The 11595-nt window shown below is 34.7% G+C and overlaps 1 protein-coding gene across 2 annotated transcripts; it reads right to left on the bottom strand.

The window, feature by feature from the left end:
- Positions 1–1632: 1632 nt before the first annotated feature.
- On the bottom strand, positions 1633–8462 carry LOC107803597 (COP9 signalosome complex subunit 2). 2 transcript variants are annotated; one of them, XM_075237450.1, is made up of 12 exons: positions 8325–8462; positions 8123–8215; positions 5855–5933; positions 4800–5040; positions 4613–4687; positions 4395–4529; positions 3560–3747; positions 3214–3282; positions 2971–3061; positions 2744–2878; positions 2227–2339; positions 1633–2138 (listed from the first exon to the last, which is right to left on the bottom strand). In XM_075237450.1, the coding sequence occupies exons 1-12, from the start codon at positions 8332–8334 to the stop codon at positions 2048–2050; spliced, it is 1320 nt and encodes a 439-aa protein (XP_075093551.1). In that variant the 5' UTR covers positions 8335–8462; the 3' UTR covers positions 1633–2047. The 2 variants fall into 2 exon arrangements, with proteins under 2 accessions (XP_075093551.1, XP_075093552.1); XM_075237451.1 differs by lacking the exons at positions 5855–5933; positions 8123–8215; positions 8325–8462 and adding an exon at positions 5685–5767.
- Between the last annotated feature and the right edge of the window lie 3133 nt (positions 8463–11595).

The following is an 11595-nucleotide window of genomic DNA, read 5'->3' as shown; positions in this document are numbered from 1 at the left end:
TAACCCCGTAAGTCATATAACAACAATAAAGCACAAAAGGAGCAGTAAATGGGGAAATGGGGCTACAACTCTCGAAACGACTGGCCGAATCGTTACATTACTTCTGTCAAGAAAGTCATTTTTCTGATTTTTAAGGAACTTGATTTTCAATAAGAAAAAAAAAACATCTTTAACCAACAACAACATATCCATTGTAGTCCAACTAATGGAGTCTGAAAAAATAAAAAAAATATTTTCTTTCTCCAATCAAGTATACCCTGTATGTTCAATTTTTTCATGGAAAGAAGATTATACGTGAACATATTTATCTTTACATATCGTACTTCTTTTATTTAAAAAAAAAATATTCTGACATTACTTTTATTGTCACTGCACACGTTCTGTAGATATGTCCACTCAACCAACCACATTTATATCGTAGATCAATTTCTAGTCGTGTGTTAGTATAGTTAAAACAAAAGTTTATAAAAACTAAGGTGATGTTTGAACGACTTCGTGCCCAAAAAAATACGATAAATGTTGTGCAAGAAGTAATTAGAATTCAGAGTAAACTAGTATGGTTAGAATGTATTTAACTCTGCAGATAGCAATATTACTGGAAGTATTATCAGAGTCATTAGGAATGCACAAGGAGAATAGATACTGAGTTTTCACAAAACCGCCTTTGGTTAGAATTGTTAGGTTTCGTAAATGGGAAATGAAAGAAGCACCTTTTGAATTGCACCTCTTTATCTCACCCTTTTATTGTCTATAAATTTAGAGGCTTAGCCTCATTTTTCATACATAAAAAATCTGAAAACGTATCCCCTCTTTTCTACATTGTTGCATTGTTTTATAAATAAATATAAGTGTTAAGTGTGATTTGTTCCGTTTGTTGAGTTCGCCGAAGTGTTCTGTAAATTCGATTGCCAGTATTGCATAATAGTTTTTCCATTCTATCCTGGGAGAAAATAATCCATAACCTTGGACAATAGTGAGGGGATTAAATTCCTTAAGGACACACAAAAAACTTGTGGGTTCGGAATTTTCTGTTTCTGTTTTCTTAAACTAACGTCTTTTGTTTATTCTGTTTTTTAAACACAGTATCTAACAAGAATTCCACCTGCATTGAGCTTTAAGCGCTCAAGCATGGAGCATAGCCTAACCAACTTAGAAGTGGAAACAGACACAGCCCACGTCCAACTTGTCGTACTATAACATGGAAAAATGACACTATATAGCCACTCTCAAAATAATAACCAATATATATATATTTTTATTTTATATGTTATATACAAAAATTATACAAACTTTATACACTTTTTCAGCTACCAAATATAAATAATTTCTGGCACGGGTTAAAAGTGATAATACCCATACTAAGATCTCCACTGAACCCTGTCAAGTATCTTGTCCTCACATATAGCAATGGAGTAGCTATTGCTAATAATGTTCCTAGTTTTGTTTATAATAATTTGGCTATGCTTGGAAAATTAAGCGGTCTTAGTTATCTCAGTAGGGGTGTTACTCAAATCTATTGACGATCCCAATGGGATGTCAATACTACGTAACTCCGCTACTTAGTAATGAATAAATATTCCATGTTCACCAAAAAAGATAAAAAAAGATCTCTTCACATATATAGGATAATTCCAAAAAAAGAGAGATGGGAGTAGATAATTAAATTGTTTAGTTTGCGTTGGCAGCAATTCATTGCTGCTTGGTCGTCACAGTATAGAAGCAAAAGGTAACATAAAAGCTCTTGCTATTTAATAGTTCACTGCTTTGACATGCATGGCTCGATACTCCGTTGGTCTTCTTTTCGGTTTTTACTCCAATCCGATGAACAGAATTTTCTTCTATGTTTTTTCTTTTCCCACATTGCTTGCTTAAACACAAAAACAAGGGGGAAGAAATATCGAATTTTGTCCAAAAAAACTATAGTCAAAAAGAGCAGCTAAATATTCTAATATTCCAGAGCATGAATCCCGTTCACTTCAGAATCAACCCAAAAAACAATTAAGAGTCCATAACATAATCACTCTCCTCTATTCATGTCAGGGTACTCTCAACATACTCGGTTGCCAACGGTTTGGTATAGAGACTTTAGTTGTGTGTTCCATTTGTCAATGGCAGCGTATTTTTTCATTCCTTTCGATCTACATGCGTAAAAGCATGGAAAACAAATTAGATGTAATGTCAGCCGAAAACAACCAAATAATCACAACGCCGAGTTCAGTGTTTCACCTGTCTCCACACTCTAGCAACCGGTTCACTTGATCAATGTGCCCATGGATACGGTTGTCCAAGATCAGTGATACCAACAACTCCTCGACATCTTTTTCTGGCACATTAAGCTCCTGCATGTCAAATAATAACAGCCAGTAAGGAATTCTATTACACGCACTGCTTAGCAACAATAATTCATGATAAAGCACAACATGGTTGATCTAAGAACATCATACTCATTAGAACCAAGGAGAATATGGCTGACTAATATATGGATATCCCAAATTCAGAAATGTTATCTGGCAAAGTGGTACGCCACCATTATGCCATCTTTAAGACAGACGGTTGATAGACTAACAGCTGTTCAATCTTCCCTTGTTCTCCCCCCCCCCTCACCAAGCCCAAAAATAAAGCAGAAAATATAATTGATATACACGAAGGTTAAATTTGAGAAGCTGCGAAAGCTAATGGGGGAAGACTACCCTGTAATATACACAAGCAAGGAAAAAAACTCTTATTAGAAATCTATTATCACCTTGGAAATGAAGGGAATCCGGATTCTTGTGTAAGGCTTGATGATCTTCAGCAACACTTGGGTTCTGACATTTCTTAAAAGATCTTCAATGTAATTTCTAATGAAGGGGTCATCCATTATTGTTCTTCTGTTACTCTGAAAAACTCCATGAAAAGCACAATCAGAATGATAATCAATAATAACCACAAATTGAAGGACTTAAAGAAACAATATTCTACTAGCTGCACCTTGAGAATTTTCTCGAACTCCAAGATCTCATTTCGTTGATATGCTGCTATAAGGTTTGTCATTGCCAATATCTCGGGGTCATTTTTGTAGCTGAAAAGTATAAAACACAGTCGCGCACCAACAGCAAAGCAATAGTTAAGGTGCAGTGCTTACTTGAGTGAGGTGCACAGTACTTGGATCACAAAACTGATAGGTCCTAATCTCTTTATACAAAAAACCGAAGAAACTCTCTGAATACTCACGGTTTTGCTTCTTGGCCATCGAAAGGGTTTACCTCAGACTCCATCAGCATATTTGCCAGAACCAAGTACCTGTAAGATGAAACAAAGTGACTAAGATATTAGGCAGGGCAATGTTTTTTCAGCAGCACAGGAGAGAAATGAAGGTGAATCTGCAAAATAATTGTCTGGGACCACATAGCTGAGGTGAAGAGATAAATTCTATGTTATCATGCAATTAAAAAAATTCTGACACATCCTCCCTTGAATGAAAAAATGTCAAAGAAATCACATAGGAAGCTGTTTCAAAAATGCATTTTCAAGGTGCAATGGTGCATAAAACAAGCACATGGATAAACAGCACACATACTTGAGACACTGGATGCGCCTCTGATTCCCGGCTTCATCATAGTTCTTGAAAGCTTCAAAGAAGTCTGTCGCTGCCTCTGCCCACTGCCGCTCTGCCATATGCATTTTTCCTCCACATTCACGAATTATTCCCATTATTCTTGGGTGAGGGATTGCCGACTTGACTGAAAGTGCTTTATTGTATAGCTCCTGTAAATAAACACATGTTTTTTTTGAGAATCTCAGGAAGCAACAATTAGCAATCGAGAGAACACAGCAATTGAGCTACTCATGGACATGTTTCAGTATGTATTCCGTCATTCATGCATCCTCTTTAACAAATAAATTAGATCAAGTAGATCTTTCCGACATATTCAGAATAAAAATAAGAAAATGACAAAATAACGAACAAGGGATATCAAAAGATAGAAGAGAGAAGTCAGAGAGAAAATTTGGAAGCACTGAATCTCCAATTTAAAAGAGTCGGAATTCCATGTCGACAGATACTTTAGTAGAATAGAATTAAAGAATGGAGTTCATCTTTGAATTTTTGCTGCACCTCTCGGAGACAGTTAAATGGGCATTTTATTACCCTCTATACAAATATATAGATGTCGAAAGTCTCTCATCTTCTGTGAAAGTTTGATCAACTTCTTTTTTCTTTTCGCAGAGGAAAAGATTTTTAAAAAAGGTGGTAAAAGCACAAAATAAAACCAGAGAGTAATTTAGAACAAAGAACTACATATGATGATATGAACCTGACTTAAATAGAAAGATGGATATTTAGGCCATATCAGCCGAGAGGATTCGCACCAAAGGTGCATAAAACCCAGTATGATAAAAAGGTAATAACATACCTTCAGTTTTTTGTTATTTTTCGTCTCCGTATACATTTGGATCTCAATTGCATACACCTCCAACAACTGTGTACCTTTCTTTTGATCATCAGTGCCATCTTCTTTTTGACAAGACTTGTGGAGTTCTTTCAGAATCTAATTGAATGCTCAAGTTATTGGTTGGAAAACTTATACAGTGACACCATAACAGCAAATGCTAATCTGAAAAAGAATGCTACCTTACTCATTCGCCCATATTCCCCAATGTCAAACCAAATTTTACAAAGCTTTAGATTTGTCTTGAACCACAACCTCTGCAAAAGAAGAAGAAGGGCACTATGAGACCCTTGACAAAACAGACATAAACTCTGGTATGAACCTTAAATTCCAGCCTACTACATTGGTGGGAAGGAATATTGTTCTGACCTCATTCTTTGCCTCTTCAAGGGCTTTCAATGTTGTCTCGTAGAACTCTTGTAGGAGGCTGAAGTTCTGACTAGCTGATCCTGAGACGAAATCCATGATATTGTTAATACACTTTTCACTATAATTTCTTGTCACTGCTGATTTAATGTAGGTTAGCATCTCTCTGTAAGCATCCATCATTTCCTTGTACTTCCCCAGCTTATAGTAAAGCTTAACAGTTTGCTTTAAAGCTTTGAATCCCCTGAAAAACAATAAGGATAGTTGGTTAGTTTCATACAAAAGCATATTCTGGAGAATCTTAAAACTTGTGGGAGACCTTTGCTTAAGAAGCATCATATCACATGAAACAAGAAACCAATGTGTGAAATAGCACCAGCCCTTTAGCATTACAATTATGCAGTGTCTCGAAGAAGTATCAAATCACATGAACGAGAAGTAAAATATGTCTTAATACTACCACATGTTTTGGCTTACAATTACAAAGTGTGTCTACGCACTATCAGATCTGACAATCAACTAGAGAAGTCTCACCTTAAGTGCTCATAGGAACATTTTCTGAAAATTTATTAAGTCATACACGTAAACTAAATAGGAATGAGAGATTGGGAAGGAGAAACTTGATAGTCTTTCCAGTTTCGGTCACACAAACATCTACGCATGTCATATATTGTACCTTTTTTTCCCCACAGGTTTTGTGAGAGAAAGATAAGGTTAATAAAATAGCAGGCATTTTTTCCTACATATGCCATATAAGACTGTTTCTCTTAGTTCATCCTCTGCTTGTGTCTTAGGCTGCGTGTTAATAAAACAAAGTTGTGGAGTAGTAGTTTGCTTGAGTAGAGTATTAATTATTAACTCAATGAGAAAGATCAGTTGCTAAGGAACCTGAGGTTCATATGGAACAGATCCATCACATCAATCTCCAGCATCACAAATTCACAAACACACAGCATGTCCGTTCTCCTTATATATGTAAAGCAAACATGCGAAGAGCCAGCTGGTCAGTTTACCAGCTACCACACTGCACAAAAAGCATATAACTTTCAACTCCTTACCACTCAGCCTTCTCAGGTTCCATACGAACTACTTCAGCAAAACCCTCAAGTGCTGCCTCCGGTTCTGTTTCAACCAAGCCTATGAATGACAAAATCACAGTATATTAGTTTGTAACCAGGTAAGAAGACAGAGGAAAAAGGAAAAATGCTATTAGCCCAAGATAAGTAGTCAAGATGCATATATAGAGTATGCACATAGTTACTTAAAATCAACTCCACTACATGGGGTATAGCATGAATATTACCAGCTAACAACCAAGGAGTACTAGACAGGATGCAGCTGTTGTTTTTTTTCCTGTTGCTACTACTGCTACAGTATGTTTTTTAGGTTATTTAATCTCTAAGCAACTTCTATACTGGCAAGTTCCGCGACCGCATCTGTCATCGCATCCAAATGGAGCCTTTGGGAAAGGAAATTGCTTTGGTTTCCTTCCAATTCCCCTGCAAGTGCCCTTTTACCAATAAACATATTCACTTGCCTAACTTTTTATCTTTTTTTATGCTAATCGTGGTGCTCGGACCAGCTTGCACTCACCTTGACTATCCAAGAGGTACCTGCTACCTCGCACCGGTAAAAGTACTGGGTAACTCTGTCTACCAAGACTTGGACAGATGGGAAGAAATCACTTAGTTTTTGACCTCCCTTGAGATTCGAACATGAGACTTCATTGTTCTCAACCCACTTCATTGACCATTCGGTCACACCCTTAGGATCAATTGTAGTCTGGGGTGTTTTTTTTTGGGTGCTGGTCTAGCTTTTTATCTTTTCCTCCACCTTTTTTATTGGCCGGGGTATCGGTCCGAGACCGACACTTAGGATCAATTGCAATCTTCGAAACTCGGGTATAATGGACCCGTCCCTCTACCCTTATCCACTTATATATCGGGCTTAGTTAGCAGGGTGCGGGCTCGATCCTGTGACTTATGTCACAAGTACCTCAACCTTTGCCACTTGAACTAACCCTGGGGCCTATCGTTTACTCTGCCTTTTTCCTTAATAAACACACTGCCCAAGCTTTCTCCTCTATAATAGGTCCAGTTTTCACTAACTCTACAAACTACTTACAATACATGTCCTTTGTTCCAATGTCCAGACATAATACACAAAGATGGATGTAGCCTATAAACAATGGATTTCAACTGAACTCAGTATTGTTATGCAAAGATATAGATATATATGTAAAAACATCTCCAAATATTTGAAGAATTAACCTAAACAGTCGTCCACCCAACCGCTTAAGCTAAAAATAGCGAGTAGATGTATAATACATGTATAATATGTGGATAATTGTATATATGTAGTGTATGATCTATGTATAACAACTAGGAAAAGTAAATACTGAATCTTCCCTGCTATTTGTGTAAAGATCCCTAATTTTTTTAAAATATTACATTTTGAACCATAATTCCTCAAGTATAATGTGTACAGTGATGATACCTAAAGACTAAACCCATCAAATTAAAATTTTGAATTAATACATTGACCAAACCAAATGCCTCTTTAAGAGTTCACACCCCAATTTTTTCCCCTAAGACAACTAGAGGGTGTTTGGCTAAGCTTATAAGCTGGTCAAACTAACTTATAAGCACTTTTTGGTTTATCTAAGCGTTTGGCAAAATTAAAAGTGCTTATAAGTTAAGTGCTTATAAGCCAAAAATAAGCCAAAAGTCATAAGTTGGTCTCCCCCAACTTATCAAATTTCAGCTTATAAGCACTTTAGGTTTGACCAAAATATTTATTATTCTATCCCTAAAATACTTATTTTTAAAACAAAACTCTTCGTATACCCAGTTCTTCAACTGTTTATTATTAATTTCAACACTTTTATCCAAACACGTAACTGCTTATTTTTAAATCAGTTTCAGCACTTAAAAGTGCTTTTCAGCACCTAATGCATATCAGCTACTCTAAATCAGCTAAGCCAAACGGGCTCCTAATAAGCTAATAACTAGTACCACATTGGGTGACATCAAGAGGTCTAAATCCCGGGGCAAAACACTAGAAGAACTCTTTCCACCTGTCCAAGCCTTGGTGGATTGCCTTGATGGATAGAGTGGGATGTAGCAGGTACCCATGGACCACTCAAGGTGCATGCAAGCTAGCCCAAACACCAAGGATATAAAAAAAAATAACACAACACAATTCTGTATAGTCCATGTACATAAAGCAAAAATAAACGAAAAAATCAAAATTATCAGCATATCTATGACATTGAAATTTCAAAATTATAACACATGTTCTCTAAAAAAAATTAAATTAGAAAAAACCTTTGGAGTTGTAGTATTGGTTCTCAATATCAACATCCTGCTCTTCGGGCTCCTCATCCGAGTACTCGAATCCATAATCCTCCATATCCGCATCTTCAAAAACATACACACACATTTATATTCACAAAATCGGATTAAATAGAGTATTTTTATTTAAACAGAAAATTACAAAAAAATATTGAAGTAAATGAGAGTAAGTTACCAGAACCCATGGCTGATTAGAATGACAGAGAAGATCGAAAACGAAGGTAAAAAGGGAGATTTTGAGCTGTGAATTGAAAAGAGAATCGTCAATGTCTCTCGCTTCGGAGCATTGAAACAGTTTTATGAATTTCGAAAGGAAAGGGGTATAGGTCCAGTTCGGGTTTTGGGCCTTGGGTTAAAATACGGGTCAAAAGTGTAAAAAGAGAGATTTGCACAAATAGGATCATTTAGTGCCCACACTTTAAATTTTGACCCTGTTAAGAAATATTTTGGGAAAAATATTCTTGCGCCCGAAGATTTTCATTTACGGTGATCATCACAAAATTTTGACAGTTGCCATAAATTTGCAAGTTAAAGCGATCATTATAAAAAATATAACCATTATTATTAATTTGCAAATTATGATGATTGTCACAAAATTCTGATGATTGCAAAAATATTTATGCAATTAGCCACAAAATTCATCTAGTGACATTATTCTGGTGATTATAAGATTTTCTAATGCTTTAAAATTCTACTAGAAGGTTATTTTTTTCAATTTGTTACTTAACGGGGTCAAACATAAACGATAGTTCTAAAAAAAGTCCATCCAACTTAATGTCTCAGTGAAAAAATTGTAAACGAAGCTTCTATGTGATTTAGAGCCCGTTTGGATTAGTTAATTTGAAATAGTTGATAAGTATTAAGTGCTAAAAACATTTTTAAGTGCTAAAAATGATTTAATAAATAAGCACTTACCTGTTTGGATACAAGTGCTGAAATTTATAATAAGTTGTTGCAGTATTTGATAAAAAAGTACTGATAAGCTCTTTTTCTATTAAAATTTCTTAAATAACCTTAGAACCGTTTGCACTTATAAGAGCATAATTTCTTCAAAATTTTAGACTCCAAATCGATCCAAATATGAAATATTCTATTTATCGTTTTATTTTAAATACAACTGTGCTTAGATAAGATAACTTTTATGATAAATATAATTTATTTTATGATAAGCATATAATCATAAATTATAATAATTAATAAATTGACAAAAAAAATTCAGTAGAAAATAAAGCTAAATGGGACAAAATTATTGAAGAGAATCAAATACTATCTTCTTCACCACAACACTTAGAAAGCAATATATCAAAATTTGATATATCCTCATTTATTACATATAGTTCAAAGATTAATACACAATCACATAAATACAAATATGCAAGGAATAGAGAATTGGCTTATCTTAAGTAGTCAATAAGAATTGCAGACTTGAAGAGATGGGGAGGGGGGTTAGGTTGAAATAATACTTGATGCAGTGAGTATCAATGTAAGAGTTTTGTCCTAAAAAAGAATATTTCAAGGATAAAATAGTAAAAATCTTGGTCAAACTTAAAATGTTTACAAGCTAAAAATTCAAGTTGAGGGTGACCACCTTATGGCTTTTGGCTTGTTTTGACTTATAAACACTTTTAACTTTACCAAACGCGTAAATAAGCCAAAAAGTACTTATAAGCTGGTCAAACCAGCTTATAAGCTGGCCAAAAACCATAAACTGATCACCCCCAGCTTGTGAATTTTTTGCTTATAAGCACTTTAAGCTTGACCAAGATTTTTATTATTTTATCCTTAAAATATTCTTTTTTAGAACAAAACTCTTACATCTATACTCACTGCCTCAAGTATTGTTTCACCCTCCCCCTCAAGTCTGCAATTCTCATTGACTATTTAAGATAAGCAAATTCTCTATTCCTTTGCATATTTGTATCTATGTGATTGTGTATTAATTTTTGAACTGTATGTAATAAATGATGAGATATTAAATTTTTGGTGTATCGCTTTCTAAGTGTTGCGGTGATGAAGACAATGCTGGTTTCTCTTCAAATATTTTGTCCTATTTAGGTTTATTTTTTACCGAGAAACTTTTGTCAACTTATTAATCATTATAATATATGAATATATGCTTATCGTAAAATAAATTATATTTATCATCAAAGTTATCTTATCTCTAAGAATAATTGTATTTAAAATAAAATGACAAATAGAATACTTTGTATTTGAATCGATTTGGAATCTAAAATTTTGAAGAAATTACGCCCTTATAAGTGTAAACAGTTCTAAAGTTATTTAAGTCATTTTAATAGAAAAGGAGTTTATCGGCACTTTTTTATCAAATACTACGACAACTTATTCTTAGTTTCAGCACTTGTATCCAAACACGTAACTACTTATTTATTAAATCAGTTTCAACACTTAAAAATATTTTTCAGCACCTAATGCTTATCAGCTACTTCAAATGAGCTAATCCAAATGGGCTCTTATTTATTTTCTCTTGTTATATAAGTTCTAGTTCTATCTATTAAGGGTTCGTTTGTCTTATGAACAATTATACTTGGATTATAATATGAAATTATAATATATGAATTAATTAATGAGGGAATTATTCAGTAGATACATTTTTATTTGTAAATATTAAGTTTACTGGACTAAAAATGGGTAATATGAGGTACTCCATAATTTAACATATGTTTGATTTAAATTCTACCCAAACCTGAATAACTTTTTATTTTAAATTTTAACCTTGTTTTCATAGAAGACTTAAGAACAAAAGTTTTGGAGAAGAGAAAAGGTATCGTTTTTTCTTTAATCACCGGATTAGTAATCTCTAGATTGTTATCACATAGAGTGGTATAAAACTAATATCACAATTGATTCCAATATTGTAATTCCTTATTCTTGACCAGACAGCCCTTAACTGTATAAAAGATAATATATATAAAATAAGTATTAATTAGTGTATACGGTGAAATCGGAGGAGTCTATTTCTCGCCACTCAGGTGGATTCGGGGGGGTCATATCAGTATCTCGAGGCTGCAGGACTACAATCGATCTTCCTCCCCCGAGGTTCGCTCGCGACCCAACAAAGGTTTCGAGGATGGGGAATTTCCGAGGCAAGCAGCCAACATCAGCAGGGTCTAGCATCGTGCCTAGCCATCCCATCCCCATACCTTTATATTTAATGCGCTCTGTACTATATTGTATTCCCTCTCCTATATAAAGGGAATCCATGCCACTTTGTAAAGGGCTGATGTTGCTCCATCTATATCTCCGCAAGATCAATAATATCTCTCTCTTTCTTCTCTCTAGCTTACTCATTCTTACTAGCTCGAGGCCGCTCTTAGCATTTATTAGTTTTATACTTGTTCTTCATTTATTGCTTGACATTGGCCATAAAGAGCCTTGTTTGATCATACCTTAACTGTTATCCCCTTTCCCGGTTACCCCAATAGCTC

The sequence above is a fragment of the Nicotiana tabacum genome, chromosome 18, assembly GCF_000715075.1.
Source record: "Nicotiana tabacum cultivar K326 chromosome 18, ASM71507v2, whole genome shotgun sequence".
Classification (NCBI taxonomy): Eukaryota; Viridiplantae; Streptophyta; class Magnoliopsida; order Solanales; family Solanaceae; genus Nicotiana; species Nicotiana tabacum.
Note: the sequence above shows the minus strand (reverse complement) of the source record. Positions and strands in the feature narration are given on the sequence as shown.

Excerpts from the sequence above, each read along its gene's own strand:
- LOC107803597 (XM_075237450.1), bottom strand. Across the intron at positions 5,934-8,122 it reads CCAATACTACAACTCCAAAG|GCTTGGTTGAAACAGAACCG; the intron begins GTTTTTTCTAAT and ends TGTCATTCATAG. Across the intron at positions 4,688-4,799 it reads TTGAAGAGGCAAAGAATGAG|AGGTTGTGGTTCAAGACAAA; the intron begins GTCAGAACAATA and ends CTTCTTTTGCAG.